Raw genomic sequence first — 20,339 nt, forward strand, 5'->3', positions numbered from 1 at the left:
CAATATTAATAACATCCTCTAGTGGTGAATCACCGTTCACCCACAAACGTTACTGAAGAACAAGTTCCTTACCTTCGGTAACGCTTTTTCTGGTGAATACAATTTCTGTCTGTGGATTCCTCACCTTTTGAATAGACTTCCTAAGCCGTACCATTCCCGGAGGAGGATGTCCACCTGACTAGACCAAAAAATCTTGCAAAACAGAACGAGCAAAATGGCCATCCCTCCAAACCTCAGAGTCCAAGCAATAATGCTTTGCAGAGGTGTGGAGGGAGGCCCAAGTTGCTGCTTTACAGATATCAAGAACAGGAACACCTCTAGCCAAAGCCGAAGAAGTAGACTTAGCTCTGGTGAAATGAGCTCTGATACCTTCAGGAGGGTCCTCCTTGGCCAGGGCGTAGCAAATCTTGATGCACAAGATAATCCACCTGGAAAGAGTCCTCTTGTGCACAGCCTTGCCTTTCATTTTCCCATCATAGCACACGAAGAGCTGATCGTCCAGCCTCAGATCTCGTGTCCGATCCAAATAAAAGCGGACAGCTCTTTTAGGGTCCAAACGATGCAGTCTCTCTTGGAAGGGGGAGGATAGAAGGAGGGTAAAGTAATGGACTGTCCCATATGAAACGAGGTAACAACCTTGGGAAGGAAAGCAGCCCTTGTCCTTAGAACTAACGTATCTGCATGAATGGTCAGGAAAGGAGGTTTTGAACTAGGAGCCTGAAGCTCACTTACCCTCATAGCTGAAGTAATGGCAATCAAGAAAACTGTTTTAAAAGAAAGAAGCCTCAACGGGCAAGAATGAAAAGGCTTAAATGGAGAACCAGTTAAAAAAGTAAGAACTAGATTCAAATCCCACTGAGGCATAATGAAAGGTGTGGGAGGGAATTTATGACAACCTCATGACAATGGGGGACTTAAATAAAAAAGGCTGGTCCGGCAAACATAGAAAGGCCAACAAAGCAGACTAATAGCCTTTGACAGTAGCTACAGCACAACCTTGCTGTGACAAAGAAAGTGAAAACTCCAAAATATTAGACAAACGGGCCTTTAGAGGATCAATGTCTCTCTCTCCACACCACTTAACAAATCTGGACCATCTGGACGAGTAAACAGACTTAGTGGAGTGTCGCCTGGACGATAAAATAACATCCACTATATCCGGTGGGAGAGAGAAGGAACACAAGTTGCCCCGTTCAATCTCCAGGCATGAAGGTGCAAGCTCTGGAGGTGGAGGTGTAGAACCTGCCCCTGCGACTGTGAGAGGAGGTCTGCCCTGAGAGGGAGATGGAGCGGTGGGTACGATGAGAGGTGAAGTAGATCTGTGTACCACACCCTTCTTGGCAAATCTGGTGCGATCAATATAACTTGGGCCCGGTCTTGGCGAATCTTCCTCAGAACCCGAGGAATCAAGGGTATGGGAGGAAACGCGTAAAGGAGTTGTGAGCTCCAATCTATCTGAAACGCGTCCTCCAACGCTCCCTGCATCGGATACTGGAGACTGCAGAGTAGCAGACAGTGCGCATTCTCGTGAGGGGTAAACAGGTCCAACTGAGGAGACCCCCCCGCATCTGAAAGATGTGATGGACCACCTCCGGATGAGGGCGCCACTCGTGATCGGCCGAGTAACGCAGACTGAGACTGTCCGCACGAACATTTAGCACACCGGCCAGACGATTTGCAAACACACAAATCCGATGGCCCTGAACCCAGGACCAGAGTCGCAGAGCCTCTCGACAGAGACAAAACGACCCTACACCTCTCTGTTTGTTGATGTACCACATCGTGGTAGTGTTGTCCGCCAGGACCTGAACCGACTGACCGCGAAGGGAAGGAAGGAAGGCCTTTAGTGCCAAACGTATCGCCCGCAATTTCAGAAGGCTGATGCGAAGCAACCTTTCCTCTTTAGACCAAAGACCTTTAACCTCCAGATCCCACAGATGAGCACCCCACCCTGGAAGGGAGGCATCTGAGATTACTGTGGCCACCGGCGGAGGTCTCTGAAAGGGCTGCCCTGCACACTCAACCAAGTCAGCTCTGCTGCAGCTTCTCTGGAGATTCTGATTGACTCCCTGAGATCTCCGTTGTGTTGATACCACTGCCTGCGGAAGCACCACTGGAGTGCCCTCATGTGCCAGCGTGCATGGTTGACCCAACAGAATGCAGGAAGCGAACAGACCGAGCAGGCGAAGACCTTTCAGAACTGGTACAGCCACTCCATCGTGAAATAAAGGGATCATTTCCTGAATGACGAGAATCCTCTGCAGAGGAGGAAAAGCTCGACAGAAGTGTCCAATATTGCCCTTAAGAACAGGCTGCGCTGAGAAGGCAACAGGTGAGATTTGGGTACATTTATCGAGAAACCTAATTTGAACAACAGATGAGCTGTTACCTGCAAGTGGCGCAAAACCAACTCTGGAGACTCCACTTTGAGCAACCAGTCGTCCAGGTAGGCGATAACAGGAACCCCATACCACCTGAGAGGAGCCGCTACCACCGCTATCACCTTTGTAAAGACTCGAGGTGCGGATGTAAGACCCAACGGAAGAACCGCAAACTGATAATGTTGCGACCCTACCGTGAACCATAGATACTTCCGATGCGACTGCAGGATGGGAATATGAAAATACGCATCCTGTAAATCGATGGACATCATCCAGTCTTCCTGTTGCAGCGCAAGAAGAACCTGAGCCAAGGTCAACATTTTGAACTTCTCCTGCCGGAGGTGAAGGTTAAAAATCCTGAGGTCCAAGAGTGATCTTAAGCAACCATCCTTTTTGGGGATCAGGAAATACCGGAGTAGCACCCCTGACCCCTTTCCTGCTCCGGAACCACCTCTATCACACCTTTCTGAAGCAAAGTAAGAGCCTCCTGCTGTAAAAGCAGTAAGTGGTCCTCTGAGCACCAACCCTGGCGAGGAGGGTAAGGAGGAGGAAACTACAAAAAGTGAAGGGCGTACCCCTTCTCTAAAAGATTCAAGACCCAACGATCGGACGTGATCAGTCTCCAATCTTGTAGAAAGTGGAACACCCGACCTCCAACCGGACAAACATAGCTTAAGATGGGGGATCTAGAACTGCTTTCCTGTTGAATCAACAGTGGCGGGAGGGGAGGACGAGGAGGAGGATTGTTGTTGAGCTTCTCCCCTGAGGCCTCTTTTATTTTTCCCTCTGTACGACTTGTACACAGGATTCTGCTGTTGCTGACTCTGTTGAGATTGTTGGCGGCCATAAAAGGAAGCAGATCTCCCAAATCCACGATACCTCTTGTAGCCGTATTCTCTAGATTGCACCTGGAGACCCAGAGACCTTGCAGTAGCCCTGCTGTCTTTATAACGCTCTAAGGCGGAGTCTGCCTTTGAACCAAAGAGTTTTGAATCATCAAAGGGCAAATCCAGCAAAGTCGTCTGAACATCAGAAGAGAAACCAGATGATCAAAGTCATGCCTGTTTCCTTGCAGCCACAGAAGACCCCATCACATGAGCTACAGAGTCAGCAGTGTCCATGCCCGACTGAATCACCTGATGTGCCGCAGCCTGCGAATCAGAAAGGACTTCTAAGAAATTAGCACAATCTTCTTCAGGCAACTTTGGAGCTAGTTGCACAACTGAGTCCATCAAAGCATGGATATATCTCCCAAGAAGGCAAGTTGCATTAGTGGATTTAAGAGCCATACTTGCAGAAGAGAACACTTTCTTTGCCGCTTGCTCCATCCATTTAGAATCCCTATCACCAAGACTGGTAGGGAAAGAACCACAGGACTGCTTCGAACAAGAAGCCTGGACAACCAAACTTTCCGGCGTAGGATGTGGTAAGAAAGCCGGATCTCCTGGAGCAGGCCTGTACCTTCTTGAGATGGAACGAGAAACCACAGGAGCAGATAAAGGCTTTGCCACACCTCCGGGATTGGTTCCTTCAAAGCATCCGTAAAGGGAAGCAAAGGTTCAGAAGTTGAAGAAGTTGTATTCAGAACTTCTGTAAGAATATTAGACTTCACCTCAGCCGAGGGAAGCTGAAGACCAAGTAAATCAGCCGCCTTTCTAATGACCACATGATAAGGAGCATGGTCTTGTACAACCCCTGCATTAGAAGATGGAAGATTATACTCAGGAGAAGTATTAAGGCCACTACCCTCGTGAAGACCTTCAAACTCATCCATAGTCAACAATTTCTCCTTCCTCCTGATTCTGAGCATATTCCTCCTTTTCAAGGAGACTCTGCGCCTCTCTCCTAGAGCTTTGTTTTGGAATCCGCTTCGGCGGAGCCACACGTGGCGCCGGCAAAGACATCAACGGCATCAATGGAGGAGCCTCTACTTCGAACCTTGACGTCGACCGAACTCGAGGCGGCGCTGACTCAGCAGCCGAAGGAGTCAGAGGAGCCGGACTAGAGGACCTCGGTGCCGGAAAATGCCAAGCCGGAGTAGACGGCAAGAATGGCATAAAGGGTGCCTGGGGATAGAATTGAGGAACACCCAGGTTAAAGAACAAAGGACCACGAGATCGAAGGCACACCAGATGGAGCAGAGGTCCTGGCAAACATGCCAAACATCGGATTACGAAAATGTGAAGAATCTGGCCCAGGAGCAGGTAAACCAGGAAATGGATCCGTACCTTCCTGAAGAGGAGTCGCCTGGGGTCGAATCGGAGGCTGCGGGGACGGCGCCCACACTGGTGAAGCCACCCGACCTGGAGAAATCTCTCTCGGCGCCAGAGATATCGCTGGAGCTGGTGAGTCTTCATGCAGCGAAGAGCCCTTTGAAGCCGGCGACTCCGGAACCGGAGATGGAACCGCCGTCACCCGAGGAGATGGTGATGGAGAAACAAAGTTCTTTCTTTAAGGCCACTCAGCCGCAGTCTACGATCTTGACCTCAACCTCGACGCCCTGACCTTTGAAGAACGATGTCGAGAGCCATGTCTTCTCTTAGTCTTCTTATGTTCTTTGACTTCGAAGTATGGGATGAAGAAGATTTTGCCCTATTTCGACCTCTCTTCTCCTTTTTGGCTTTGGCCATGAATAGCTTGGCTTCACGCTCCTTAATAGCCTTGGGATTCATTTTCCTGCAGCTTCGACACTCTTCGACGTCATGGTCCGAAGATGAGCACCAAAGTCAATCATCATGCGGGTCCCAAAATCGACATATGCCGGCCACACTCTCTGCAGGGTTTAAATCCGGTCTTCCTGGAAGTAGCCATCAGAAACAATTAAGAGATACAAAGTTTTCTTCGTTAAAAATGGAGAGCCCCTAGAAAAGCCGTTAAGCGTCGACGGCGCGGAAAAAAGGGAACGGGCGTCAGCACGCCGACGAGGTCCTTTTGTGACTCTGATGACGTCATACTGTGCTATGAGCGGAGCCGGTCTATTGTGACGTGGACGTCGGAGAGCTAGGAAAGAATTTCCCGCGGAATGCTGGCACAGGGGGTATTCAAAAGGTTAGGAATCCACAGGCAGAAGTATCCATCAGAACAGCGTGGTTGCTAAGGTGCATAACTAACTTATCTCTGATTAAATCATCTTGTAAAATTACAAATTTACAATCCATGGCCAATTTGTTTGAGCTCAGCAACATAGATGTCAACAGATTCTCCCGCTTCTTGTTTGCGTTGGAATAACTTGTATCTAGTTATTTCAATTTACATCTTAGCAGCAAAGTAAATGTCAAGATTCTCCAATGTCGCCTAAAAACATTTGTGTGACCCACAACAGAAACTTTCAACATCAATCCCTATGACCCCAATGAAGGTAGTAGAATTATTTTCTTTAGTACTACTGACATCTTTCAAGAGTCATCTATGGCTGCTATATAATTTGGAAAGTATTCTTTTCATTCCATCCACTTTAAAGAGGGCTTAGAGCCAGATGGCCAAAACGCATGCAGTGTACAAATACTGAAACTCTGTGTGGCCATGACGAAAGAGAAGATACCAAAATAAAAAAATGTATTGTATTGTTATACAAAAGAATACACCACTATCCAGTTGAACATTGTGAACATCCAAATAATAGTTCTTTTTTATAAAAAAAGAAATTCCCAAAAATTTCATACATTTAAAGTCACAAAGTTTACCCAAAAGATGGGGGGGCGTGGCAGTCTGCCTAAAATGGCGGAAGTGTTCTAAGCCCATTCTGCATCCCTTCCCCTAATTATCCTGATCCATCTACACAATCCAGGCATCCGACAGCCCATCTACCATTGCGGATACCACCCTGAGCGTGCTGGCCAGATGACCTCTAGCCCCGTCCCCCTGGGAGGCTGCCTGTGGGGGATGCTTCCCGGCCTGTTGCGGAAGCCGGGACCGGCCTCGCCTTCAATCTCCTCCCCGGTCCTTGCGAGTTGGAGGCTGCGGGCGGTGCTGGGTGCCCCGTGTTCCTGAGCCATGCATCTGCGGGGCACCCTCATATCAGCGGTGCTACACAGACGAATGGCTGGGGTCCACCACTGGATGGTGGATCGCGCCGCCCTTGGACTTGTACCGTGGGGACTCAAGCTGAGCGTCATGATGTCGTGATCCCTGGGGCTCTGGCCTAGGCCGGGCCCTGCCCTCCTGAGCTCCGAGGCTGGGCCTGGGACTGCTAGCACCCTTCATTGTAGCGGCCCGCGACCATACACGGGCTCTCTCCATCTGGCCTTCTGGACCCGGTCACTCTCCTGGTTATTGGAGGCGAGTCCATTGGGGTGCTGCTGCAGGCGCGGACCTGCACGGCTGGGGTGGGGGCCCGGAGGTAGGTCGGGCATAGACGTCCCCTCCTCCCCCGGCACAGAACAGTTGCGGGCTTAAGGTGTGTCCCTCCACTGGTGACGCAACGGGAGGCCGCTTGACATGCGGCCTCCAGACCACTGTCCCCTGTGTGCTGGCAGAGGTGGGGGCAACACGGGGACCATGTAGAGGCCCGAACTGCCTCTGTCCCACCCTACTGCTGCTAGCATAGCCCATAAGGCCTCGCATTCATTGGGGTAGTCCGGGGATCATACCGATCTAGGCTACCCCTTTTGCTGCATATCCTTTGGACAGTCTGATTGGCAGGGACTGGTCGGGCTTTGTCCTCCACAGCACAACATGTCGATACTTGCGCAATAGTGACGTATCCAGCTGCCCGATCATGCATAGGGAGTTGCAGCAGCTCTGTCCTGGTACTAGACGTGATTCCTTCTCGTGTACTGGTGGGTGCCGGACACGGAAATGGCCCCCCACCCATTGCCCACCTGTCTCTGTCCAGACGACATCCATGCATTCCATGTTGTCGCCCCTTCACTGTCCCGACTTTGCCTGCTCACACGGTTGGCACGTGGTGTCAAACCACCTATTGCCGTGGAGGGGGGACATACTGTGGTCTAGGCAGACCTAGCTCGTTCCCCCCCGTGCTTCATCTTACCTGATGCCACGTCCCACAGCATCAGCGCTGCCATGGGGTGCCTTCCCCACATACAACTACCGATCACCACTGTTGGTGCCATAAGCCCTCCCACACACCTGGGTCCTATCTGCTGCCACCGGGGCATCCCTAAAGGGGAATCTGCTCTACCACTGAGTGTGCTGGCTGGAATAATGCTGGAGTAGCTGCCTTGTTCTCCCCTCTGCGCTCCCTCCACTCACCTCTGGCCTCCCGCTATATAACCCACTGGGGCCACTGAGCATGTCCTTCGCAGCGTTCCTTCCTACATGCCCACTGCCCAACAGCTGGTCACGGGCCGCTTTCGCTCCACCACTCCTCATTCCACGACTCAACAGGATCCGGGAGATGGGATGCCTTCAAGGCTAGATGGGCCTCCTGAACTTACAAGAAAGTGCCTGCAATACACATTGAAAGCATCCCCCGGCGCTCCACTCTAGGATAGTGATTATTCTATTATTCAAAAAAGGAGTTCGTGCAATGTCTTATTTGAATCAAATCTTATTATATTTTCATAAGTGTTGAATTTCAAAGCATTTCTTATTCAATGATACAGTTCATTGGTAGGCATCAAAGTAGAAATAACACATTCAGTGTCCAATGCATTTCGGGCTGTGCGCCCTTCATCCGGGACAATAACTAGAAACAAAGCCAAAACAGTCATTCAGATCATTGTGACTAAATGAAAGCGTAACAAGACATTCAAGAGAAACAACCAAATGTGAAACTATTACAACAAAAAATTTCTCACGTGTTATTCTTTTTCAGCAATTTCGACTCGAAACTAAAAACAAAAAAATGAAAGTGCTGATGAAATTAAATGTTCTGTTGAGGGGTTATGATTGCCAGGAATTCATTATAAAAATTAATTAACTTACTTAAAGTGCGCACAAAGCGCATCTCTTATCTTTCATAGACCGGAATCAAGCTCGCGTGTGACGCGGGCGGCCATCTGAAGGCGGCGGCCATTCGCGATACTTGTTAAAAAACGTGAGTCTTGTGGTGCGTGTAAAGCGGACCCTGATTGGATACGGTGGCGGTCACATGATCTGTGAATCCACCACTCAGTAGTGAGTATATTGTTCTCCTGGTGATTGGGTTTGTTTACAAATAAGTAATACGAACAGAAATGTAAATGTGGTAAAGAAATGATTTAAACCTGAATGTTGTGTTACAAACGGAACAGATAGATCAGCAACTGCATACCAATACGATATAATTTCATGTAGTTAATCAGAAAAACATACAGTCATACGTAACATAAAAATTCAATCCGGTCATTGAGACCATTGGGCTTGCTGGAGTTAAGCAGATAAATCCAGTAGTTCTCCCTTTGTAGGAGAAATCGGTTATTGCCTCTGCCTTCAATTTTTTCAACCATCTCCAGTACCACGTATTGGAGTTGAGAGATGTTGTGATTTGCTTCCAAAAAATGTGTTGCTATAGAAGATCTTAGATTTTTTGTGCGTATATTTGATTTATGTTCATTCAGTCTGGTCTTTATTTTACGTTCCGTTTTTCCAACGTACACTTTGCCACAAGGGCATTTGAGCATGTATATTAAGTTAGAGCTCTCGCATGTTGCATTCACTTTTAGTTTGATAATGTGGCCTTTCATTGGGTGCGATATTTGGTTACCTTTTAAAATGTTGTTGCAGTTACCACATTGCAAACAAGGACGAGTTCCACGATATTGTTTTGGATCGCTTGAGGTCTGTTTCAACATTTCACCAAAATTTTTGTTCCTAGTAAAAGCAAAGATTGGAGGATTCTCGAAAATCTGTTTGAAGTCTGGTTCTGCCTTCAAGATATTCCAGTGACTTTTGATTATTCTTTTGAAGTAGTTGCTCATTGTGGAGTATTTAGACACTACTGTCATTCTTTCTTGTTTTGATTTCTTTTTAACGGTCAGTAGGTCTTTTCTCTGTATATTTTCAATTTTTTGTTCAGCTTCTTTGATAACTGATTCTGGGTACCCTCTTAAGCGAAATCTGTCTCCAATTTCTTTTATGGTGTCTATAGTTTTTTCTGGGTCTGATGTGATTTGTTTTGCTCGCATCATCTGCGATAATGGCAAGTGTCGTTTCAATGACTCTTGGTGAAAGCTATTACAGTGCAGAGTGTTATTTCTGTCTGTACTCTTTCGAAACATTTCCGTTTAAATTTTTCTTTCTTTAAGGATCACTTTCACATCCAGGAAAGTTAGAGATTCTGTTGAAATTTCCCATGTCAATTGAATTCTGTCTTCTTTTCTGTTTAGTTCCGTTAGTTCATGTTCTGGTGCTTCAGATGAGTCCTTCCATAAGATGAAAATGTCGTCAATATATCGCACGAACATTTTTAAATTGTTTGTCCAGCGTGGATTGCTTAGAATATGTAGATTTTCGTACGACCTCATGTACAGGTTAGCGTATACCGGTGCTGCGGTTGCCCATGCTCGTGCCAATGAGTTGCTGGTACCAAGTGTTGTCGTACTTAAAGTAGCTGTGGTATAAGATGAATATTGTCAATTCCAAGAGGAAAATCTGTAGTTTAGAGTCATAATCTGTAGATAGAATCGCTTCTTCCATAGCTTCAATCCCCGGGCCGTGCGGGATGGATGTATATAGGGATTTGACATCCGCTGTGCAGAGTGTTAGTTGATCTTGTTCATCTAGCTCTATGGAATTAAGTCTGGTTAAGAAATCAGTCGTATCCCGAATGTATGTGACCATGTTCTGTACTGTTAGTTGCATTAATCTGTCGATAAACTGACCGATTGGTTCATGAAAGCTGTTTATTGTAGATACTATTGGGCGTAGTGGTGGGTCAAGTAAGTTCTTGTGAACTTTAGGCATCATGTAAAAAGTTGGGCTCCTAGGATGCAATGTTTTTAGAAATTTGCTTGTTCTTTCTGTGATGGTACCATCATTAAGAGCTTTATTGATGAGATCATTCAGTTTCATCTGGAATTCATTAGTTGGGTTGTAATTTAAAGGTGCATACGTGTCCATGTCACTTACATGTTCTTGTATTTTTCGTTTATACATGGTGGAATTCATGATAACTAGACCGCCTCCTTTGTCAGCTTTCACACATACAATGTCTTTATTGTTAGCAAGTTTCTTTATGATTCCCATGTCTTTGTTGGTTATGTTTTTGTGTCGTTTCTTGTTACAATTCATTTTCATGAGATCTTGTCTGACCAGAGTTTCGAACAGATCTAATGACTTATGGCTCGTCGGCGCCATGAATGTACTTTTAGGTCTTGAACTTACACCATTTGTCATTTCGGCCAAGCTCGACTCTGTCCTTGCAGCCGTAGAGAAAACTGGAGCATCGCTGAACCACACGTGCACATCGCTGGGGAAACCTGACCACCAAAAGCTTGCTGAAAGGGAGCGCGGGACTGAACACACGCTCACCAACTTACACCCCCAGTCTCACAACCACACTGCCCACTACAAGATCTACGGGACCAGGTATGCACCTTGGAGGACAAGCTGGACGACGCTGAGGGCTGCCCGCGTCGCAACAATGTGCGAGTGGTAGGTCTACCGGAGGGCTCAGAGGGCCGTGACCCGATTACCTACATTGAACGCTGGCTAGCGGTGCTGCTTCCTCCGGGGGAACTGTCTTCTCAATTTGTGGTGGAGCATACACATAGGATACCGGCTCAGAGGCCTCCGCCCAGAGCCAGACCGCAACCCTTTCTGTTTCTGCAATTACGTTTCAGAGACACGATAATCAGAGAGTTCATGAAGCTGTTTGGAGTCACTGTCCAGAATGTTTCAATCCTGTTTTTCCCAGACTGCACCGGTCAGGTACATAGGGGCCATGGCTCCTTTGGCACGGTGAAGTGCCAGCTTTGAATCCTCAACATAAAATATTCCTTATTATTCCCGAGTCGGATGCGGGTGGTGAAGGATGGTACCACCCGCTTTTTTGATGCTCCCTCTGAAGCTTGGGATTGGCTGGAGGAAACGGGCTTGGCCACAGCGCCCAGATCTACCAAGGCCCCTCCAGTGCCCAGACGCAGCCGCCGCAGAGGAGGGGGCGGCTTGCGCCGTTGTATCTCTTCGGTTGGTGCCCCAGAGCGTGAACAGATTCTATCTGAAAGCAAGGTGGCACTACATACAGCAGCAACACACTGCAGCACAAAGTCTACTCCTGAACTAGGACTGTCACCACCAAAATCACTCAGCGAGGATGATTCGCTACAGGAATGGTCTGGGTATCCAGGCTTGCCCCTTCCCCCAGTTATGAGCCCAACTTGCTCTGAGAATATCATTTGATTGCTGTACGTGTACTCCTCACTAATAGGTGGGCTGACTCCCGCCCTCTCATACATTGTCAGTTGACCACGGAGATAGCATGTCGGGGTGGCTGAGGAAGGTGAGGGGTCATATTATGTGCTGTTCTGCGGCCGGCCGAGTTCTGCATTATTATGGCCTGTCCTAGAATTGTGCAGGGTCTCACCATGATAACAGTATAAGATATTTCTCTCATTTGCTCAATCCAACTATAGAGGATAGGCGTTTAGCATTTGCAAAACACACACCCACCCCCCCTCAGCCGCTGGTCACTTTGCACATTTGTTGCCGTGGTTGGGCTCCCCTGTTTGGGTCAACTCCCATTGCAAGTTTGCTCTTATGAGATTAACATTATAAAGCCAGATTGTTTTGTCCTTCCCAAGTAGTTGCTGTTGCACCCACTGAGATGCCACCTGCCTGTCCGCTCTTCCCTCACAGTACTATACCGCTGACTGAACCCAGACACTACTACTATCCCTCATGGCCCGCGTTAATGTCATCACCTGGAACATGAGAGGTATTCACTCCCCCTCATAGAGCTACTCCATCTATGCAAACCTACAGTGTAAGTCCACCGGCATTGCGCTGCTCCAGGAGACACATCTAACTTCTATTGAAGCAGAACGGCTGGTCATGTGTACAGTACTGATTATTCCTCCTAAGAGAGAGGCACTCTGATATGGTTAAAGGCGGGACTTCCCTGCGAAGTGGAGGAGGTTGGGGCTGATGCAGAGGGCAGATATGTATTCATTAAAGGTATGCTAAACGACCAGCCCCTCGTTATTGGTTGGATCTACGCTCCCAACGTTGCTCAATACTCCTTTCTATGCAGACTTTCTAGGGTACTAGCACGCTGTAGCGGCCTGCCCTGGATTATAGGGGGTGATTTCAATTCTGCTCTCTATGTCTCTCTGGACCGCTCCTTCCTGCTCCTGGCACGTACTACTGTGGCATCCAAAGCTCAAGATCTGCGTGCATGGCTTAATCACTGATCTTTAATAGATCTATGGCACTCTCGCAACCCTCATGTCCGTATCTACTCCTACTACTCACCAGTTCACAAGCTCCATGTTCGTTTGGATCAAATACTCGGCTCTCCTTCCCTACTCTTTCTAATTCAAGCCTCTGAGTACCTACGTCACAGACACTCCGATCATAATCCCCAGCTCCTGAGGCTTAGCTGGGACAGAGGCCCCCGATACCCACCTGGTGTCTAGAACCAGCAGCACTAGAGGATCAAGCATTTCGTGGTTTCCTAGGCTCGGCGATCTCAGGCTATTTTACACTCAATGGAGGCTCCACAGGCTCTCCATCAGTTGAATGGGAGGCCTTAAATGCCATGATCAGGGGGCATGGTCTAGGCCTCACTTGAAATATCTGTAAACAGTTGAATGCATCCCTTAGTGCCATTGAGCTTGGTTATGAAACTGCCTCGGTTACACAGCCCGAGGCCAATAACCGCTTAGATGAGCTGTGCAGGGAACATGATGAGCTATTACAACTACCTGGCTCACTCAGTGTGAATGCATTCCAAATCTGACAGGGCGGGCAGACTTTTAGCCTACTTATTAAGTCAGAGGCACCCCAGCAGGCTAATACACACCTTACGCGACGATCAGGGCTGTGTACACCATACGCAACGTGATACCCATACAGCCATGACCAGACATTACGCAGCACTCTAAGTCTACCACCCACGGAGACCTAACGCAGATCAGCATTTTCCTGGATCCGATAGAACTGCCCACGATTTCCCTTGACCAGTACATGGCGCTTGAGTCTCCTATCACTATTGATGAGGTGTGCGACACTCTAGCAATGGGGAAGGCACCAGGCCCTGATGGGCTCCCTGCAGAATTCTTCAAGACGTACGTTGAAATACTGGTCCCGCATCTCCATGCCCTCTATACCTCTGCCCTAGAAAGCACTTTGTTACCAGCTTCACTGCGCTCAGCCAGCTTAGTCTCCTTGTTGAAGATGGGCAAAGACCCGACAGCCATGGGCTCCTACAGACCTTTAGCTATTCTAAACGCAGATTATAAAATTCTGGTGAAAATACTTGTGGACCTCACCCTTGGCTTGGTCCACCCGGACCAGAATGGGGTTATCCCCCGCTCTTAGCACCTCCCTCAATCTTCAGCTTTTTTTTTTTTTGAGTTGCAACATATGCGCTGTCCGCTGGCCACACTTTGTGTGCCTGGTTTTAGACCTCAAGAAGGCCTTTGAATGGGATCTCTTTTCTGCTCTGGCCAAGTTTGGTTTTGGGCCCACTTTCATGGGCATGGTCCGGCTACTCAATAAGCACCCGACTATTTGTGTGAAAAACAGGTCCGGTTATCTAGGAACCCATTGCTGTAGGACATGTGACTTGGCAGGACTGTTCCCTCTTCTTTTCTTCTTAGCAATGGAGCACTTGGCGGAAAACACCATCACCCAGGTGGATGTGTGTATACCTTTAGGCGATGGAACCCACACAATATCGCTGTATGCAGACGATATTCTGATGTTCGTGAGAGACGAAAAAGATATTCCACCCTCACTAGCTCACACCCTGAAGTAATTTGCTGATGTACCAGGGTTACGTCAACGCGGAAAAGCCCTCCTTATACCCCTTTGCAGAATTCACTCAGACCTCCTCTATACCTTCAATGGGAACCAAGTAGCGTGATGTACTGATTCCTTTCAATACTTGGGCGTCCACATTCACAGGGAAGATACTGACCTCTTTGACGGAAACTTGGGCAGAGCAACAACTCCTATTCGTGTTCAGCTTACCTTTTGGGCTTCTCTCCTGCTATCTGTCATGGGTAGGCTCGCTCTCACTAAGTTGGTGATCGTTCCTTTACTAATTTGCCCCTCTACGTCCCCCCTCCTTTCTTTACTGGATTGGAGGAAACGTTCAGAGATTTTATCTAGGGCGCCTCCCGCCATCGTGTCTCCATTAAGAAGCTTTACTTACCCACGGATCGGGGCAGCCTTGCAGCTCCTAACTTGGAGCATTATTATCTTTCTGCACATTTACAATGGATTGCCAGATGGCTGGCCTCTCGTCACCTCACAGACAGAGCTACACTAAACCCACCCCTACCACACTTTTACCTACTTCACCTGTTTTACTCTTGTTCAAAGCCCAGAGCCAAAGACTCCCTATTGCTTAGAGTTGCACACAAATGTTATTGCAGGAGCCTTTTTGTCATGTGTTGCACAATACCATGTGCCCCCTCCATACCACTTCATGGAACTCCAAGAAGTCTACAGGTCAGCATAGCAGCCGAGCTGCACAACTGGGGTAGGCTGATATCGACAACACAGGGGATCTCTTCCGGGAGGGGGCCCTCATACTGTACATCATGCTTGTCTCAGAGGAGGGGCTACACCCGGGCTGCCTCCTACTACACCATTCCCTTATTACAGCCTTGCTGTTCCCTGGGGAGTTTGGCCACTGCGCCCTCCATACATCTTACAAATCAGTATCTACATGTGATGGGTTCCGGTGGGTATGTAACTCGGGGGCTGGCCGCCTCCATTAGACAATACGCTGCAATCTCATTAGATCCTCTGAAGCTACACTGGGAGGCAGAACTGGAACGCCCCTTCACTGACTCTGAACGGGCGACAGCTTTGAAGAGTCCCACCCTGTAATCAGCGCTTCCGCCAGATCCAATTTTTTATTTTGCAGAGTATATTACCCCAGATAAAATTAACACATACTTTCATCGCACAGACACTGCATGCCCCCCGTAGCCAGATGGACCTTTCACACATGTTGTGGCTCTGTCCTGCACCCTTGGAAGATACTGGAGCGCAGTGGCCAACGCCCTTTCCCACCTATATCCCCTTTTGCTGGAAAACCTATATTCTGCATCTCTTCGCTAGAAGTAAAAAACACAAAGTTACATCCCGGTTCTTGGATCTGGTCTTGGCAACTGCCAAGGGGACTGATCACCAAGAGATGGAAATCCCCCGATTCCCCACTCGCCCTGGCTTGGCGGCGCTCTTTGCTAACATGGGCCAAGGCGGAGAGCATTGTCCTACATACACAGCATTTACGGGGTCTCCACAGTCTCCCGCTTGTGGCCAGTTGGGACGCAATATTGGAGGTGCTGCTGAGCGACAGTGGCGCAGATTCAGGGGGTACAAACCTGGTTCGGGTGCCAGCCACTGAGGTCCCATGCACTTAGGGTATCGATTCATCCCCGCAGAGCTAAGACACATCATCAATTTTGGTCTAACACAATCGGTCAGCGGTTATTCATACATTACTTACACTTTTATTCGCTAAAGTGGGCGGCGCTCACGTAGGGGGGTTAATGCGGGCAGGCACAGCAATGGCCTACCATTAATAGTCAGTCCTATATAATGTTTTATTCTTTTAATCCTCATTTTGTTGTACCCCATTTTACCTTTTTAGAATCGGTTTATACATGGTTTTGTATTACTTGCATCCACATATGATAATCATGAGCATTTGCATTGCTGTCAACGCCCGTATCTCATTACTATGCATTACTTCTTTGATGTTATGTGAACCTGCTCTGCTATGTCATATAGAGTCATGTATCCCCTATTACTGGGGCCAACAACGTTATTACCTTGTGTATGTCACTACCTTCATCTGCTCCTGATCTGATATTCAACAAGCAGAGTTTACACACAAAAAAGTTGACCCCCAAAAATATCCATAGAGTGAAGTAGTGTGGCTCACTGGTTAGAGGCGGCAGACCCGAGAGCAGAGGACGGCCCGGGACCAGGGTTCGATTCCCGGCGCGGCAGGTTTCTGGACCAGGGTCAGCGGACTCGATAATTCTCTCGCCTCGGTGCCCACTCTGATCTGCGTTCACACTCGGCAACTCTGGGCATTAGCTTGCCTCATCTTCACTAACGGCCCCACCAGACCGCCGGGGATGCCTGGTCTCACCCTGGAGATACCCATTAAGGGACCATCTCTCAGGGAAGCCAGGAAGGGTTTCGCAGCGGTCGAAGCGCCTTGGGACCCTACGGGTAAGTAGTGCGCTATATAAATGCCTATACATACATAGATTGCAGTTTTCTTTTGTTTTGTTTACTTGCCAAAGAACGATCATCGTAGCTGCTCCGATCAGACGATGGAGAAACAAAATGGTGCAAGCATGGAATACCGCTGCCTGACCTGGTTATGACCACAGAGCCAGTGACAGTCTAGTCGCCAAGCAAGCTTCCTGTTTGGCATGCTCTCTTGCGTGCGTAAGGTTGTACACGTCACAGAGCTCTCAAACATCCTAGTATCAGGCGGAAAAAGTGTTGTAAGACCGGTCGCTCCACCTACGGTGGTGGTGTCAGCAGCAAATGGCGTCGTCTTGCAGACCAGTTGGTTTGGTTGGTCAGCCAGATTTGGCGGCAAGTTTGGCCAGTGTGCTGCAGTACAGGGATTGGTGGTTGCGGGGACCTCGTAAGCTAACAGTGGGCCTCAGACAGTGCCAGCAGCAGCCAGGCCTCTACTTACCCATAAGGAAAGCACACCATCAGGTGTGTTACAACCACTGCTGAGTGTGGGGCTAGGGGATGAGTGCTCAGAGCCTGATCAGTTGGACAGGCACTTGCTGCCTGACATTAAAGAAAAAATTTGGAAAGGTGCTTATGTCGATATTTGCGAGTTGATTGTAGATACGCCTAGCAAGGAGGAAGCCAAACGGTGTAAGAGAATGCGGGCATTGGCCATACAAGAAGAGGGTGAAGGAGTCCATCATGAATTGGGTCAGAGGTTTCACAGTTTTTTAGGCAATCATGGTGGAGAAGTTCCCAATGTTGGGAAGGCAGTTTGCGTGTTACCATAATAGGATAGCTAGTGCACATGACGATTTTGGAGGCACGGCCTGGATGGAATATGACCAAGAATTCAGGAGTATCAAGGCTACTAGACCCACTCGGGATGGGACCAGATAGATGTGAACGCATGGTTACATTTCATGTATCCACAGAGGGTGATGGCCGGGCCAAGTCAGCCCTCTCGGGCAGGCAATGGAGCAAACAGTCATTTGGGGGTCGGGGCAATGAAAGGGGCATGCTGGGATTTCAATAAGAAGACTTGCACCAGAGCACCAGGAATGTACAAGTTCAAGTACTGTTGTTCCTTCTGCAGCCTATCTTCATACCCAGAGCCTAAATGTTTCAAGAGATAAAAGATAGGGGCCCAAAGAAGCATGATTGAGGTCTTGCCTATGGGTAAGGCCCCCTCCCCGGTAAACTGGCAGGCAATGCTGTCATGGTTAAACATTTACAGCAGCACAACAGTAGCACAAGTCTTTGGGTGATGGATTTAAGAACGGTTTCAGGATTCCAGCTGAAGGTTGTGGTGGCGTGGCCTACTGCAGAAATCAGCAGTCTAAGGGCTAACCCTAGTATTGCCAGAAATACGATTATGAAAGAGAAGAACTTAGGTAGGGTGGCAGGTCCCTTTGAGTTCACGCCTTTTGAGAATTTTGTGTGTTCACCTTTGGGCATAGTTCCCAAAAAAGACCCTGGGTTGTTCCACCTTATTCATAAACTTTCAGCACCAATAGGTCAGTCAGTTAACAAGGCTATTGATGGAGCATTGTGTTTGGTTAAGTATGCCTCACTTGATCATGCTATCGCGATGCTCCAGGTGCTGGGAAATAGGAATTTGTTAGCAAAGGCTGACACAGAATCGGCTCTTCAGCTGTTACCGGTTCAGCTGGATGATTTTCATCTTTTGGGTTTTCAGTTCAAAGGTGCATTCTATTTTAACAAATGTATGCCCATGGGCTGCTCGGTCTACCGTGCTTACTTTGAGAGGTTTAGTACCTTTTTAGAATGTGCAATTAGAAAGAGATCAGTACACCATTGGGCAATTAATTATTTGGATGACTTACTCGTATTGTGAGCTCCTGGCACAGAGGACTGTGGGAGACCTTTGCAGTACTTCCAGGAATCGATGGGGAGTTTTGGCACAAGCAAAGACTGTGGACCAACAACCACAATAGAATTCATGGGCACAGAATTGGATTCCAAGCCCGGGGTATGCAGGCTCCCGCAAGAGAAAGTTAGAGGTTTCTCAAAGGCACTGGAAGAATGCCTGAGGGCTCAAAAGGTGACGCTACATCAGCAGCAGGTGGTGGTGGGGCAGCAGAATTTTGCACTCCGCATTATACCCATGGGCCACCCATTTTCTAAGTCTATTGCGCAGGCAATGCTGGGTCTTAAGTCAAAGCCTCATCATACAAGGCTGATAAGTGAGGTCCGCCAAGACATGAGTATATCAGAGGCATTTTTGGGGGATTTCAATGGGACAGTGGTATGGCCAAGCCCTGCCAAGACCAATGAAGAGTTGGATCTATTGATGGATGCCACGGGCAGCACAGGCTTTGGGGCCATTCTGGGACTAGATTGGTGTGCAAAAAAATGGCCAGTTGAATGGGTTGAGCCTGGCCTGGTAGCGAACATTGGTTTTCCTGAGCTTTTTCTCATCTTGGTTGCTCTCTCGATATGGCCAGAACAGTTTTACAACCAGTCAGCGGTATTCTGGTCAGACAACATGACGGTGGTGGAGTACATTAATCAACAGGCCAGCAGGTGTAAAATGATCTTGCATTTACTGAATGAGATTGTATTGATATGCGTGAGACTGATTGTAAATTTCAGACAAAACATGTTCCTGGTGTTCTGAACAATGCAGAAGCTGCTTTCTCTCGTTTTAAAATGCAAGCATTCAGGTCACCACCCGGAAGAAGCGGAGCTCCCCTCACCATTCCCAGAACATCTATGGCAGCTTGGTGTCCCAGTTTACCAGACCTCGTTTCTGCTACCTTAGCACCCAGGACAAGGCGTGCCTATGAGGGGGCATATGGCACATATTGCAAGTTTCAGGAAGTAACAGGGATGGTGTTGGTTCTCCCAGGAGTCAGTAATTTAATTCTTGGGGTACCCGAGAGGAGAAAGGAGACCAGTTTCCTATGCCAAACGACATATTGTGGCAATTTCCTTTTTTGCAAAAGTGGTGGGGTACAAAGATGAGACAAAAACATTACTGGTGCAAAGGGCTCTGAGGGGCTGCCAGCGTTTTGAACGGCATAGAGCAGACTCCAGGCGCCCCAAAGACACAGTAAAGTTGGCAAATCTTATGGCCTCGCTTGATGTGGTATGTAGATCATAGGCGGAGGTTGCCTTTTTAGGGCAGCATTCTCCCTGGCGTTTTATGGGGCATTAAGGATGAGACACAATGGCCAAATGGCTCCCTAGCGATCACCATTACCCAGTCTAAAACTGACCAAGTGGATAGGGTCGGGACCATATACTCCTACACTGAGCCACGGGTAGCGACTGCTGTCCGCTAGGGAATCTGGAATCTTTTTTGGCTCAACAGGTACAGAGTGCGGCAGGCCTTCTGTTGTTACATCAAGACGGGACACAACTCACAAGGTTCCAACTCACTAGGGTACTCAAGGGAGCGTTGGGGGCTGCAGGTTTGGATCTTGCCGAATATGGTTCCCATTAATTTCCTATAGGTGCAGCAACCACTGCCGCAAGTATGGGGTTGGTGGGACAGACCGTTCAAAGAATAGGCCGGTGGAAGTCTGATTGCTACAGGCGCCATGTTAGATTGAACATGTTGTGAGTACCACCTTGCTTGTGTTTATTGCCTTACCTTATTCTCCTATCAAT

General features: G+C 48.3%; 1 protein-coding gene across 20 annotated transcripts in view; it reads right to left on the reverse strand.

The window, feature by feature from the left end:
- The window catches only part of NAP1L4 (nucleosome assembly protein 1 like 4), a 1,123,813-nt gene that overhangs the window by 776,379 nt on the left and 327,095 nt on the right, over window positions 1-20,339 (reverse strand). For 9 of the 20 annotated variants that reach the window (XM_078682901.1, XM_078682911.1, XM_078682900.1 and 6 more), the window contains one exon: window positions 8,141-8,173. The exons of the other annotated variants lie outside the window; for them this stretch is intronic. In XM_078682901.1, coding sequence (XP_078539027.1) covers window positions 8,141-8,173 — 33 coding nt within the window. The remainder of the gene's footprint in view (window positions 1-8,140; window positions 8,174-20,339) is intronic. 20 annotated transcript variants of the gene reach the window in all.

Source organism: Lissotriton helveticus, chromosome 3_1 (genome assembly GCF_964261635.1).
Source record: "Lissotriton helveticus chromosome 3_1, aLisHel1.1, whole genome shotgun sequence".
In the NCBI taxonomy this organism is placed as follows: Eukaryota; Metazoa; Chordata; class Amphibia; order Caudata; family Salamandridae; genus Lissotriton; species Lissotriton helveticus.